This window comes from Microcaecilia unicolor, chromosome 11, assembly GCF_901765095.1.
Source record: "Microcaecilia unicolor chromosome 11, aMicUni1.1, whole genome shotgun sequence".
Lineage (NCBI taxonomy): Eukaryota > Metazoa > Chordata > Amphibia > Gymnophiona > Siphonopidae > Microcaecilia > Microcaecilia unicolor.
In genome coordinates, this window is record NC_044041.1 from 142720891 (window position 1) to 142736457 (window position 15567).

At 43.7% G+C, this 15567-nt stretch overlaps 1 protein-coding gene across 1 annotated transcript in view; it reads right to left on the minus strand.

The window, feature by feature from the left end:
- Positions 1–15567, minus strand: part of CLPTM1 (CLPTM1 regulator of GABA type A receptor forward trafficking) — a 667471-nt gene that overhangs the window by 566400 nt on the left and 85504 nt on the right. The window contains 1 exon segment of the mRNA XM_030218474.1: positions 1075–1187. Within this exon segment, the coding sequence (XP_030074334.1) occupies positions 1075–1187 (113 nt within the window).

A 15567-nucleotide genomic window follows, 5' to 3' on the forward strand; every position in this document is an offset into this window, starting at 1 on the left:
ATGCTAGATTCCTGCAACAAGGCTATGTTCACAGTGCACTTCGCTTGTTTAGAAAGTCATCTGTACCATAGATAAGTGCTGTCACTCCTTAACTTCCACAACCGACTGGAGGACAGCTTTGCAGGCACTGTGTATATGCAACTAAGAACACAAATAACCAAAGGTAAGGGCACAGTACGTAGGCTGATTTCCGTGTCTGTATAATAGACAGCCATTGATGCTTGCCATAATCCCAATCTGTTCACTGCAACAGTATCATGACAATGTTTAAATACATTGGTTTTAATTGGTGTTTCCTTCCCCTAAGCCCAAACTACGCATACACGCAACCTAACTTTAACCTTATAAAACTATTAAAATGCTTTGGTCAGACAATTTATGCACAAATTATCTGTTTAAAAGATCAAGCAAGTGAAGGTCACAATTTCACACAAAGGTGCCAATAAGAATCTGTAGAAGTGTGCGTACATGCCTACACCCAATTCATTTAGATATTTGCTGTCATGGCCCTATTCTGAGTTCTAGACTCAAGGCTTTTTTGTTGTTCACTGTGTTTCCTGTCTTGACTGACTGTATGCTATATTTCTGTATAGTACTGATAATGCACTATATAAATCACAGCAAGTGGAGAAGGCATACTGAACATGGCTCATGGAATTATTTCCAACCCATCTGCAGGTTTTTGTGCACATCCGTCTGTATGCTTCCCTCTGTCTATATGCATCTGTGTGCCTTGCATGTCTGTATATTTGCACGTGTGTATCAATGTTTCTATGCCACAGGTGCTTGAACTGCCTCTCATACAAGGACTATTTCTTGGGATCCAACCTGGCCTGTTCTCAAACTCGATGTGCCTTTCCTTATTACCCCTCCCCACACCCCACCAAACCTGAGTCCATTCTATTAAGGTTGTGGCGAGTTATTTTGCTTCCATAAGACAGGCAGACATATTTGACTTGTTTGACATATTTGATCTACATATATACTATCCCAAACACCTTTCCATCTAGTCTATGCAAGCACACTACACTCCTACACAAACACAACACATAACAAGACACTTCTATGACCTGCCTGAACAATATGCCTTTGACAACCTGCCAGGCATTGGGAGGTGGCTGCTGTTGGTTCTGCTGTTGTGTTTCTACTGCTTGCTCACCCACTGCTGTTCCATTACTGCTCACCTGCTGCAGAAAAGAAACAAAAAATCAGATTTATGTTGGAGATTGTTGCTTAAGTGCAACTGAAGCATATGCCAACGGAACCCTGAATCCCAAAGTGAATAAGCGGGAATACCCAAACTGGCCTAGATTCACAATAGACTGTCACTCCAAATTGAAAGAACACACTGTGTGCCCCAGAATATACTGCTCTATATCCTTAGAATGAGAGAGCACTCAGATAGAAGCTATCATGGCTGTCCTCTCAGATTCAGGGTCCCTTGCATCACCTGCCCCTTCCATCACTTTTCTTTGACATTAGGACTTTGCACTGCCATATTAGCTTCAGACTTCAGGTAACCCTTCCCAACATGACCTTGCTTGCACTACTCTTAAGCATCGCATTATAGCCTTACAGCTGTATACTGGGGCACTCTCTCTCACACACATTCAGATGCAAGGCTCCCCAATCCATACCTTGTCCCCCACCCCAGCTCTGCTTTTGCACTGGCCCCAAGCATCTGCTCCCATGCTGGTCCTGATTACCATACTTCAAATCTAGTTGTGTTTCCAAACAAGCTAAATTGCCTAAAGAGAAAAAAAAAAAAAAGGAAAGCTGAAACTTAACGCTGTACAGCATTGATTAGACATCTAGAGATCCCATGTTATCCTCAGACACCAAAATTAGCTCTGTTGTAAGCCGCCCAGCTCTCTATCGGGGATGTTACCTCTCTATAGGAAAAGTATGAACCTGCAACTATGTCTATAGTCCCCACCAAGGCACACATTTTCAGGCTTGCAGAAAGGGAGAGGACTGGCTGCTTTCATGAATGCAACGTCAAATTATGAAACAGTGAGAATTTTGGAGTATTGAGCTTCTTTGAGGCTTTTCCTTCCTTTTTCCATTTGATGATTCTGTTTCATAATTTGGCATTGTGTGGATTACTTTGATGTTATTGCTTGACTGCTTTCATGTATGGCCTTTGGAGGAGCTCCCCCACTCTCCTGGCCACTCAGACATCTTCCATCCTTGAAGGCTGCGGGAAAGCTAGAACTTAGCCTTCAAGGTATTGGGTTTTTTTTTTTTTTTGGGGGGGGGGGGGTGAAGAGCACTCTTGCAAAGGTCATACATAAGAGCAACTAATCCTAGTCCTCTTCCCTTCTACAAGTATGTACACCCCCACATGGATGCATTTGCAAGGAATCTGCAGGGATAAACATGGATGTAGGATAAAAAGACTTGATGAAAGATTGTGAAATTGTACAAAGCCAATGAAACTTTTTTGGGCCTGGAAGTTACAAGGACAATACCTCGAAGTATTGTGTTCAGTTCTGTTTGACCCATCTTTAAAAATAAATAAATAAAATAAAGATACACATTAGGGTAACAGGGGATAAAATGGACAGAATAGCTCCGCTAGGACAGAAAGCTAAACAGGTCAAAAGCTCTTCAGTTTGAAAGAGATGGCCGAGGGAAGATTCAGTAAAGCGAAGATACTTACCTGTAGCAGGTATTCTCCAAGGACAGCAGGTTTCATATTCTCACAAGTGGGTGATGCTGAACCGTGTCTCCTGGTCCGGCATTTTGCCAAAGTAAAAAAAGCAGAGCTTTATGGAGAGCGAGACGCAACCCACCACACATCTGTCGCACAAACGCGTTCTCCTCAGTTTAATACTAAAGCAAAAATACCAAGGAAACAACGTCCAAGGAGAGGTGGGTGGAATTGTGAGAATATGAAGCCTGCTGTACTTGAAAACCAGTTGCTACAGGTAAGTATCATCACTTTCTCCAAGGACAAGCAGATCCCAAATATTCTCACAAGTGGGGAATCCCTAGCATCCAGGCTCACCCAAAATAACAAACACTGGTTAACTGGGCCTCACAACGGCGAGGACATAACACAGATTAACCTGAAACTACATACAAACTGAGTGAGAGTGCAAGCCTGGAACTGAATAAAACTGACTTAGTGGGGTGGAGTTGGATTCTAGACCCCAAACAGATTCTGGAACACTGACTGCCCAAACTGTCATGTCAGGTATCCTGCTAGAGGCAGTAGTGAATGTGTGGACTGAAGACCACATTGCAGCCTTGCAAATTTCTTCAATGGAGGTAACCTCAAGTGGGATAACAACACAGCCATGGCTCTGACATTATGAGCCGTGACATGACCCTCCAAAAGCCATCCCAGCCTGCTTATAAGTGAAGGAAATGCAATCTGTCATCCAAATTGAAATGGTGCGTTTCCCAATGGCGATCCCCATCCTGTTGGGATCAAAAGAACTGAATGTTGGCAAGACAATTGACTGGTTCAGATGGAACTCCGACACCATCTTCGGCAGGAACTTAGGGTGCATGTGGACGACTACTCTGTTGTGATGAAACTTAGTATAAGGTGCATCCACTACTAAAGCCTGAAGCTCACTCACCCTACGAGTTGAAGCAACAGCCACCAAGAAAACGACCTTACAGGTGAAGTACTTAAGATGGCAGGAATTCAGAGGCTCAAAGGAGCTTTCATCAGCTGGGTGAGAATGACGTTGAGATTCCATGACACTGGTGGAGGTTTGACTGGGGGCTTAACAAAACAAAACTTCTCATGAAGTGAACAACTAGAGGCTGTCCAGAGATGGGCTTATCTTCTACATGTTGATGATAAGCACTAATTGCACTAAGGTGAACCCTGCCTGTGTAAGGCAAGTAAGGGGGCCCAAGGCCTTGCAGTCACACCAGACGGCAAACCTCCTCCATTTGAAAGAGTAACACCTCTTTGTAGAATCTTTCCTGGAAGCCCGCAATACCCGGGAGACACCCTCCTAAAGACCCAAGGAAGCACATTCTAGGCTCTCACATCCAAGCTGTTGAGAGCAAGAGACTGGAGGCTGGGATGTAGAAGCAATCCCTCGTTGTCTGATGAGGGTCGGAAAACACTCCAATCTCCACAGTTCTTCGGAAGATAATGCCAGAAGAAGAGGGAACCATATCTGCCTCGGCCAGAACTGCACGATCAGAATCTTAGTTCCATAATCTTGCTGGAGTTTCAACAAAGTCTTTCCAACTAGACGTATTGGAAGACCTGTCCCCCAGTTGAGGAGGAAAGCATCTGATGCTAGCCTGCCATGGGCCTGAAGCCTGGAACAGAACTGAGGGACTTTGTGATTGAGTTGACTGGCAAAAAGATCCACCGAGGGGGTGCCCCATGCTTGGAAGATCTTTGCGGGCTACACCCATATGGAGGGACCACTCGTGCAGTTGCATTATCCTGCTCAGCCTGTCAGCCAGGGTGTTCTTTGCACCTGTCAGATAAGTGGCTTGAAGAAACATGTCATGTTGGCAAGCCCAATGCCATATCCGGACCACCTCCTGACACAGAGTGGGTGACCCGGTGCCCCTCTGCTTGTCCTAAAACATTGCAACCTGATTGTCGTGTTTGAACTAGAATAATTTGATGAGACAGCCTATCTCTGAAAGCCCTTAGAGCATTCCAGATCACTCAAAGCCCAAGAGAATGATCTGAAGATTTGTTTCCTGGGAAGACCAAGCACCTTGAGAGTGAAGCCCATCGACATGAGCTCCTCAACCCAAGAGAGATTAATCCATCCTTAGCACTTTTTGGGCCAAGGAATTTGGAATGGAAGTTCAAGATTCAAATTGGATTGAATGGTCCCACCACTGTAGAGAGCATAGAAGCTCTGGGGACACTTGAATATCTTGTAGACTTCTAGTGGCTTGAAACAGCTGAGAAGCCAGGGTCCATTGAGCTGATCTCACGTGAAGACGTGTCATGGTGTGTAACATACACTGGGGCAGCCATGTGACCCAATAATCTCAACATCTGCCGAGTTGTGACCTCTCGCCTCTCCGGGAGGTAGGCTTGAACCGTCTGTGTGTCAAGCAGGGCTTCCTATGAACTCCAATTGCTGAACAGGGTGATGGGACTTGGGATAGTTAGGGGAGTTTAAAACAAACCCTAGTAGCTCCAAGCACCCGAATAGTCATCTGCATGGACTCCTGAGCACTGTCCTCTGAGGTGCTGTTCACCAACCAATCATTGAGATATGGGAACACATGGACTCCCAGTCTGCGTAGTGATGCTGCAACTTCCATTAGACATTTAGTGAAGACCCTAGAAGCTGATGTGAGGTCAAAAGGCAACACACGATACTGAAAGTGATGTATTCCCAGCTGACATCGAAGATACTCCTGGTGGGCTGGAAGTATCAGGATGCAAGTTATGCATCCTTTAGTCCAGAGAGCATAGCTAATTGTTTTCTGAATCATTGGGCAAAGGGTGCCCAGGGAAATCATCTTGAACTTTACTTGGACTAAAAAATGTGTTCAGAGCCCTCAGGTCTAGGATGGACACATTCCCCATGTCTTTCTCTACACAAGGAAGTACCCGGAATAGAATCCCTGTCCTCCTTCCCCTGGTGGAATGGGTTCGACCGCATGGGCCTTTAGAAGGGCGGAGAGTTTCTCTGCAAGTACCTGCCTGTGCTAAAAGCTGAATGAATGAGCTATCAGTGGGAAATCTGGAGGTTTGGTGTATCCGAGATGGCCTATTTGAAGAACCCACCAGTCGGAGGTTATGAGAGGCCACCTCTGGTGAAAAAAATTTTAGCCTCCTCCCAACCGGCAGCAATGCTCTGCTGGAGCCAGTAGCTCATCCCCTGCTTTAAACTGGGGAGCAGCAGGGGCCTTAGGCGAACGTTGTTGATGTGAACAAGCTACTGGGGCTGAGCCTGAGTAGGCTGTCGAGCCAAAGAAGTGTACCTACACCTAGATAGTAGTAGGGACCGCTCTGTGGCTTGCCAAGAAACTTCCTAGATGAGGAGGTGGATGCAGAAGGCACCCAGCGGGAAAGAGAATAGCTGGTATCAGTGTGTTTCTTGATTCGGTCAGCGACCTCCTCAACCTTCTCTCCAAAAAGGTTACACCCCTGGCAAGGGGCATCCAGCAACCTCTGCTGAACAGAATGTTCCAAGTCAGAAACACGCAGCCATGAGAGTCTGTGCATTGTTATACTCTGAGCAGAGATCCTGGATGCCACATCAAAAGTGTCGTAAGTGCCTCTGGCCAAGAACTTTCGACACGCCTTCTACTGCTTGACCAACTGGCGAAAAGGTTCGGCCTGCTCTGGAGAGAGCGTATCAACTAAGTCTCACCGAGTTTCGCAAGCAAATGCTCGTGAAGACATGGTAAGACTGTATACGAGAGATCAGCATTGAAGCCTGGTGGCCAAGGCAGGGCCACGGCCGGGAGGTATGGCAGGCTCAAGCACTCCCGATACCAATGCACATCGCTGCATAAGGCCATCCAGCAGCTCAGGGAGCAAGGCTTGGATGCGCTCATTGAGGGCCAACACCAGGAAAAATCTGGCGTGCCCCGTTGAGGCACAGGTTGCAGAACCACTGGGGTCGATATGGGAGCAGAATCTCGGATGCTTTGAGACAGTCAAATCAGCACCTCCTGTAAGGAGGGAGAGCGGTCTTCCCGGTACTGGTGGCAACGCTTCTTGGGTGCTGAATCCTTCGACACCACAGAGCTCCCGGCACCATGTGTCAAGGGTGACCAATGACAGTGCTTCTTGGCCTTCACCCAAAGCACATCACCCAGGCTCCTCAGTGCCAACGAGGACGACGTTGAAGCCTCACTTTGCCTCAGGGTCGGGTCTAACAATGGACAGCAGGAGGCCTTGAGACAGGATGCTGGGCTCGATGGACCCTTGCTCTTTTCCCAGTGTAGCATTACTTATGTACTTATGACACCTCGCTGCTCCCATTGTCTAAGGGTCTCAAAGCAGCCATGCTTACCGATGCTCCCGATGCAATGCTCAACGTCAATGGACGGCTCCAAAAATCTCGCATTGAGCTTCTCAGGAAACCTGGGTCCTCATCTTCATGCGAAGACAGAGAACACAGTTAACAGGGCCCAAGACACCGCAGACACCAAGAATGGGTGTCCTTTCCCGAGAACATCCGATTGCACCAGGTACAGCGCTTGAAGTCACTGGGAGTCTTTGTGGACATGGACTGGAAAACCTCATCAGCCAAATTAAAACAACTCAATGGTGCCTAAAAAGGAACAAGGCACAGAGAAAAGAGGGGAAGAACTTGACTGAAGTCAAGGCCTAATAAACGGCCCTATGATGTCAAAAAGAAAGGAAATTTAAACCCAGGCAAAAACAACTAAGAAATAAAGGACAGGTTTTAAGGAAGAAAATAAGAAAAGCACAATAAAAATTGAGGGGGAAAAAAAAATCGCTGAAAGCCACAAAAAGCTCTTTTGACCTGGATGAGTGAGGAGAGGTTGGATAAGTGCACCTTCTCCTCACACGGAAAAAAAGAGACCATGTTCGTGCAACGGGCAAGAAGGCACTTGCGCATTCACAGTGGGGCACGGCTCGCACTACCATCCCATTTGGAAATCCTGCTTAGTCCAAACTGTCTCAGCTATGGTTCCCCATTATAACTTGTTCCATCTGCACATGCCAGTCTATCTGCCAATCCCAAAAGGTGGCATGTTTCTGTAGCTACATAATATGTCCCCAAATCAGGAAATCCTAACCCTACCACCCCCCCCCCCCCACCTCCAATTTATGCTTAGAAGAATCCTCTATGAAACCCTAGTGAGTTTCTCTTGCCAGCTCATTCTAGTAATATCCTGCTGCCATTGCTTTAAAAACCTATTATAGCGCTACTAGAGATATGCAGCGCTGTATAGTGGACATAAAGAGACAAACCCTGCTCAACAGAGCTTACAATCTAATTAGGACAGACAAACAGGACAAATAAGAGATAGGGGAATTACTAAGGTGGGAATGATAAAACATTTTGAACAAGTGAGTAAGGGTTAGGAGTTAAAAGCAGCATCAAAAATGTGGGCTTTTAGCCTAGATTTGAAGATGGTCAGAGATGGAGCTAAGACGTATCGGCTCAGGAAGTCTATTCCAGGCATATAGTGCAGCAAGATAAAAAGAACGGAGTCTGGAGTTAGAGGTGGAGAAGGGTGCAGATAAGAGAGATTCACCCAGTGAACCAAGTTCCCAGGGAGGAGTGTAGGAGAGATATTGAGGAGCTGAAGAGTGAATGTACTTGTAAGTCAATAAGAGGAGTTTGAACTGTACATGGAAATGGATAGGAAGCCAGTGAAATGACTTGAGGAGAGGAATAATATAAGCATGGTGACACTGGTGAAATGTAAGTCATGCAGCAGAATTTTGAACAGATTGAAGAGGAGAGAGATGACTAAGTGGGAGACCTGTAAGAAGCAAGTTGCAATAGTCTAAGCAAGAGGTGTTAAGAGTGTGGATAAGGGGTTCTGGTAGTGTGTTCAGAAAGGAAAGGTCGAATTTTGGTGATGATATAGAGAAATAAGAAAATAGGAGTAGCCACGCTGGGTCAGACCATCTAGCCCAGTATCCTGTTTTCCAAATGGCAGGTTTTAGCAGTCTGTTGAATATGTGCAGAGGAGAGAGAAGAGTCGAAGATGAGCCCAAGGTTACAAGCTGATGAGACAGGGAAGATGAGAGTATTACCCACAGAGATAGAGAATGAGGAAAGAGAGAGGTTGGTTTAGGGGGAAGATAAGAAGCTCAATCCTGGTCATGTTTAGTTTCAGATGGAAGTGAGACATCCAGGCAGCAATGTCAGACAGGAAGGGTGATACTTCGGCCTGGATTCCTGCTGAGATTTCTGTTGTGGAGCGGTAGATCTAAGAGTCATCAATGTAAAGATGATACTGAAAACCTTGAAATGAATCAGAGTACCAAGGGAAGAAGTATAGATAGAAAAAAGAAGACGTCCCATGACAGACCCTGAGGTACACCAACTGATAGTGGGATAGAAGTGGAGGAGGATCCACTAGAGTATACACTAAAAGTACGCTGGGAGAGATAAGAAGAAAACCAGGAAAGAACAGAGCCCTGAAATCCAAGCACGGACAGCATATACAAGAGGTAAGCGGTGATCAAACAGTGTCAAAGCAGCAGCTAGATCGAGTAGGATGAGGATAGAATAGAGACCTTTGGATCTGGCCAGGAACAGGTCATTGGAGACTTTAGCAAGCGCTGTTTCAGTTGAATGAAGAGGGCAAAAGCCAGACTGAAGTGGATCAAGAATAGCTTGAGATGAAAGAAAAGTCAAGACAATGGTGGTGAACAGCATGTTCAAGTATCTTGGATAGGAAAGGGAGGAGGGAAATGGGGCGATAGTTGGAAAGACAGGTAGGGTCCAATGAAGGTTTTTTTAAGGAGTGGTGTGACTACGGCATGTTTGAAGGCATCAGGAACAGTCGCAGTGGAAAGTGAAAGATCGAGGATATGACAGATAAAGAGATGACAGTAGGAAACAGAGTGCTAAGTAGATGGGTGGAAATAGGATCAGAGGAAAAAAGGTAGTTAGCTTTGAGGAGGAAAGAAAATGTGCAGTTTCCTCTTCAGTGATTTCAGAAAAGAAGAAAAGAAGGCAGGGGTTGAAGGTGGATTGAGAGAATGGACTAAGGGAAGGAGAGGTGGAAGTGTGACCTTGGTTGAGAATTCAAGCTTAATCTTGTGAACCTTATTATGAAAGTACTCAAGCAGAGGACTGGGGAGAAAGTGAAAGGGGAGCTGGAGGTGAAGGCACTTTGAGGAGAGAGTTCAGTGTGGCAAAGAGACGTCAAGGGTTTGAACAAAGAGAATTCATCAATTGGATGTAGTAGTCCTGTTTCGCAGTAAAAGGGTCAACAAGATTTTGAAATTTATCTATTAAGTCAGCATGGGCACGGGATTTCAGCCAAAAGCGCAGAGCGGACACAGAAACACCCGTAGCGGATTACAGAGGTCAACTAAGGCTGGGGTTTGGTACACCTTACAAAATAGGGAATGGGAGGAGTGACAGTATCCAGAGCAGAGGACAGAATATTATTATAGGAAGAGACAGCCTCATTGACAGACTTGGATAACATAGTGGTTGAGAAGAGATTTGAAACACTGGAGGACAGAGTACAAGGCTCAATAGCCTGAAGATTCCTAAATGCATTGGTTGAGATTGGACGGGACTGGGGTGTGTTTAACTGTGAAAGTTATCAGATGATGGTCAGGAGAGGGGAAGAACTGAGGGACAGAAACTAGAGAGTGAGCAATTTGAGAAGATAAGATCAAGACAGTGGCCATTCTGGTGAGCGGGGGTAGTGGAGCACAGTTGAAGACTGAAAGAGGATGTTAAAGTGAGAAACTGAGAAGCTTAAAAGTCAGAGGGATCATTAGTATGAATGTTAAAATCCCAAGAATGAGGGAAGGAGATGAAGGTTCAAGGAAAGAAGGAAAGCCAGGCGTCAAGTCAGTGAGAAAGGAATAGACAGATGGAGTGGACTCCGAAGGAAGAAAAGCAGTGAGAGGTAGAAGAAGAGGTTGAAATCTACAGAAGGGTAAAAGTAGTAGCCCGACACCACCTCCGCGGCCACACCTGCCTCAGAAGGGAAACAAATATAAAATTCTAGTTAAGATGTTAACACTACAGACCACCACTCTTCCCAACCAAGGCAAGGATCCCCTGATATCTACACAGACCTTTTTCACCAACTGCCCACAGTTTGCATGGTACGAATCCTCTAACCGGGGTGGAATCTGAATTCACAAATACTTCAGTGAATGATAGACCCAATGAAAGGGGAAGATTAAGTTGAACCAGTTCAGCGCCAGATAAATTAGTGTTCAATGGCCTCCATTTTATCCAGATTAATTTAAAACCCAGATATTGCCCCATATTCCTTCATCTCCTGAAGGAAATTCAGAACAGAGGTCAGCAGCTGAGAGCAGGACATCTGCAAATAAAGATATCTTATAATCCTTCCCCCCACCCCACAATCTAAGGCCCTTGATGTCTGGGTTATCTCTAAATGTGCTGCACTAAAAGCTCCACAATGGGGAAAGGGGACATACCTGGAAAGCCCCCCTCTCCAGTATGAATGAATCCATTGACCTTAATTGCAGCCTCCTCTGGTATATGCCTCCAAGCAAAGACGGCCCTGAGTGCTGTAAAGGAACCTGATCCCAAAAACCGCTTTGGGGGAGTGTGGTGTGGAGCTACAGGAAAGAAGGGTTCCGAGAACAGCTAAACAAACATATGTTCCCCATTGTTCCCTGCCACCCTGATTGGCTCACCAGCACTAGAACAAGGATGGAGAGAACTCGGTTTTGGCTGCAGAGAAACATCTGAAAGCTCTGGAGTGAACTCTGGGCTGAGGCCTAGTTTGGAGATGAACCTAATGCAGCTAACGGTGCTGTACGATAACATGCCCTGGATGGACTGTGCCAAATTCAGTGGGGTACATAAGCATTGTGCTTCTCCTGAGTTTTGTGAGGACTGTTATTTTACCAGTCACCACCCAAAGGAAAGTGCTTTCTCCTATGAAGGCATACTGAGAGATCTAGAACAGTGTTCCCAAGTAGTCCTGGAGCACCCCTTGCAAGTTAAGTTTTCAGGATATCCACAATGAGTATGCAAAAAGATCTGAATATAATGGAGGCAGTGTATGAAAATCAAGTTCATGCATATTCATTGTGGATATCCTGAAAAACTGACTGGCAAGGGGTACTCCAGGAGTGGACTTGGGAAACACTGATTTAGAATGAGCAAATCTTGATCGGGAAGTGGGAACCACCAACACGATTCGTCAGTGCAACAGCCCATGGGTATTGGAGACATCTGACAGAGAAGCCAGGGCCAAGTCTTATGGTTGGACCAGCAACTACATAATTTATATATTCCCACTAATTCCCTTGCAGGCAAGATTACATCCTCATGATTCCTGCAGCAGTGAAATCCTCTGGAGACTGCCTAGTATGCTTGAGGCACACAACCCGCAGTAGTGCAATTGCATTTCAATAAGTAATGGGAAGTAAATCTTTGACAAAAGATAGAGGATACCAAGACCCTCTGACACAAAGATAATGTCGACCACAGCTCCACCGAGCCCACAGTCAGCTCTGCTTGGACGGCAGAGATTATAGCAGAAACGACTGGGTCTGCAATTGATACTACACAAGGAGGGTCACATGATGCCATGGAGATGACGCCAACGGCTCTGCTCCCAGTTTCCCTTATCATTAATCTGCTAATAATCAATATCTGATTCTTACTCAGTTGAAATAACAACTGCCACTACCCGTGGTGGTTTTCTCCAGTGGTGTTGTGTTGTTGGGAACAAGCAGATGGAAAAAAAAAAAGAAAATCAGTGAAAAAAGGCAGACCTGGAGAATCCAAGATAGTGGTGGACTCCGCGCCAGCCTCACTGATAGTAAGCTTGGAATGAGCAGCAGAAATCTCAGCGGAGGCAAGAGTGGCAGTGGAGCATGCCATGACAAAGAGCTCCTGCAGATTCTGGATAAATTAGATGGTATGGAGCACAGGTTTACAGCAATCACTTCAGAGCTCTGATCAGTCAGCAGAAAGCGAGAGCAGTGGAGGAAAGTGCAAGCAGTAGAAAAGGTGTATCCCCAGACTTTTGGAAACAAAAGTGAATGAGCTAGAGAATGGCTCCTGCAGAAATAATCTGCAGTTTAATGGTCTACCAGAAACGCTTGCAGAGGCAGAACTGAGAGGATCCTAAGAAACTTGGTGCTAGCTCACTATTTAATGAGAGGGCACATTGCATAGGGCCAAGGCGTGAAAATACAGACCACCATAGGGTGGTCATTTTTCATGTGCTTAACTATGTCTACAAATAAAGACATTTAGAGGAGGAAAACTCTTTGAATACAACTGAAGAAAAATCCTCTACTTCCAAGACTATTCTAAGTTAGAGGTACTTACTCCGGTATGTGCAAGACTGGTGAAAATGAAAATTCATTTTGTCTTCTTTATCCCATCAAGTTGAAAACTATGAATAATGGGCTAGTAAAAGTTTTTGATGGAACAGAGAGACAGAACAGCTAAACGGCAAACCTTGAACTCTGGGCATAATAGCCTGTTATGTGTCTGGGATTGAGGCAGTTGGATATTAATTGCTCTGTTAAAAAGGTAACTGATTTAATCCAGAAAAGTTTGTTTAATTAGGAGATGGATTCTGAAGAAGTTTACCATTCTTTAACTGAGTGGAATATCACTGACAAGCTATTTATTTATTCATTCATAACTATTTATTTTACACTCAATCTTCCAGTTCCAGGTGAATACATACACAGTTTATCAAATTATAAAAATTAAATAATGTAAACCACAAAATAAAAGAAAATCAATATCTCTTTCACACCAAGACATAATAATAATATTCATTTAGATATAATTCAACAAAAATTGTAACATTTAAAGAGTTTCTTCTGGCAGTTATAAACCCTTCACAATCAAGCAGTAGAATGCTTCCTGAAATAAAAAGGTCTTTAGCACAGTCTTAAAAGTCTTTCAAATTCTGTAATGATCAAATATTCAGAAGAATATATATACCACACTTGTGGTCCTCTTAAAGTTAAAGGGTCGTCCATGAAGCCTATATACGTGCAAGATTTTCTGATCGTGACTCATTATTTGTCCAAAGTAATAAACAAGAAACTGAAGATTGCATGACATGCATACTTAAATATACACCAGGGATTGGTAGAATTTCTAATATTCTTAAAAAACATTGGAATATTTTGACCTATTCATCAGTTTTTGCGGACATGTGACTTCGCTTTGCCTTTACCAGGAATTCCAATCTGAAAGAATTAATGAGTCCTTCCGATATTTCTAAGACTACAAGTAGGAATCCCTTTGGGCAGACATGATAAATGCATGCAATGCCATTTGTGTCAGAATACACAATATTACAATATTACAGTTGACCGAGGATTTTATAAATCCTGTTTCTCAAAAAAAAGTGTTTTTTTTTTTTAATATTCGATTACCTCGTGCTCTTTGGATTTTGTTATTTAATAATATGTCCCTGTACTAAAATCTACATGGGGGAAACCACCTGACCCCTACAGAAGCGGATTACAGAGAATAAAAGTTGTTTGAAGAAGATGAGACGGAAAGCACCGATTGTGGAATTTTGTCTAGAGTTTGGGCATACTTTCTCTTCAGGTTTGTGCTGTTGACCATATCCATGAACATATTCCAGATAGAATAAAAAGATTGCTATAGAGAGAACAATTCTGGATCTTCCTTCTCAAGACAGAACAACCAATGGGATTGAATTTATGAATTGATTGGAGGAGCTTTTTTAAAACTCTCCTTAAAATATCCCTGATTTGTGATGTGGAAATTCCATGGACATATGATGTCCACTGGAAGTGACGCATAGGAAGTCCTAGACAACGCAGATTATAAAGAAAGGATGCCGCGGCCATTTTATTAGGGATTCCAATACTGTGAAGAAGTCTCGTGCTTGAATTATTGGCAAGTACTTTGTGTGTTAACTTTATGTATATTTTGGTTCTTTTTTGTATTTTTTTGCACTCCTGTTTGCACCTTTTTACACTGATAATCCATATTTGAAGTTTGTAACACTTTGTATATATATTTTTCAGATGTCATGAACGCCTTGAGACAGCTTATGATAGCGAAACTCTGGCCATAGTCAGTGTGACTGACTTTCCTGTATGTTTGTCTTCACGAGTGACCTACAGGTTTAAGTTAAGGGTTTTTTTTTTGGTTTTTTTTTACTGCTAATTCACTTTATATTTTTGGATCCCCTGTTGCCTTTTCTATGAACGTTTAGCAAATAAGGAATTGAGATAAGGGTTTTTTATGTCGATGATGACAGATGACCCACGGCTGTCCTGCCCTTCCCTTTTAAAAATTAAATATGGGTGGAGGTCGGGGCGCAGAGGCTTTTTTCCCTTTCTCACTTTTATATCCTTTGCACTTCATAGGTGATATATGATAAGTATTTTGCAGTTGTTATAACAAGAGGTTGTTTTACTTTGTTAGATCTCTTATATTTAAAAACACCTTTTGTATTCATTAAGTACACTGAATGAAATGATGGTACATCTAGAATGTTAACATTGATGATCACAAGGATCATGAAGGTTGATGAAATGTAAGAAAAGTAAAAAAGCAGAACAAAGCACATCAATGATAAAACAAAAAGTGGTTTATTAAAACTGTTGCCCAATGTGGCCACGTTTCACCCTTAGGTTGCATCCAAGGAGATAAAACTCTAATTTAAAAAATTACACTAAAAATTTTACATAAATAATAATTTAGAAACCAGCTTAAACCAATTAAAACTACTTACATACAAAGGACAGGTGGTTTTCAGTGAGCTGACAAGTGCATAAAAGAAACTTAAAAACATTAAGGGCCCTGTTTACTAAGCCGCATTGTAGGCATGCAAACTTTCAGCATGCGCTAAAAATTAGCACACGCTAACACTGATTTAGATTTAGAGATGGGAGTAACTAGCGAGGGTAATTAAATTTGCTGATGACACAAGTATTCA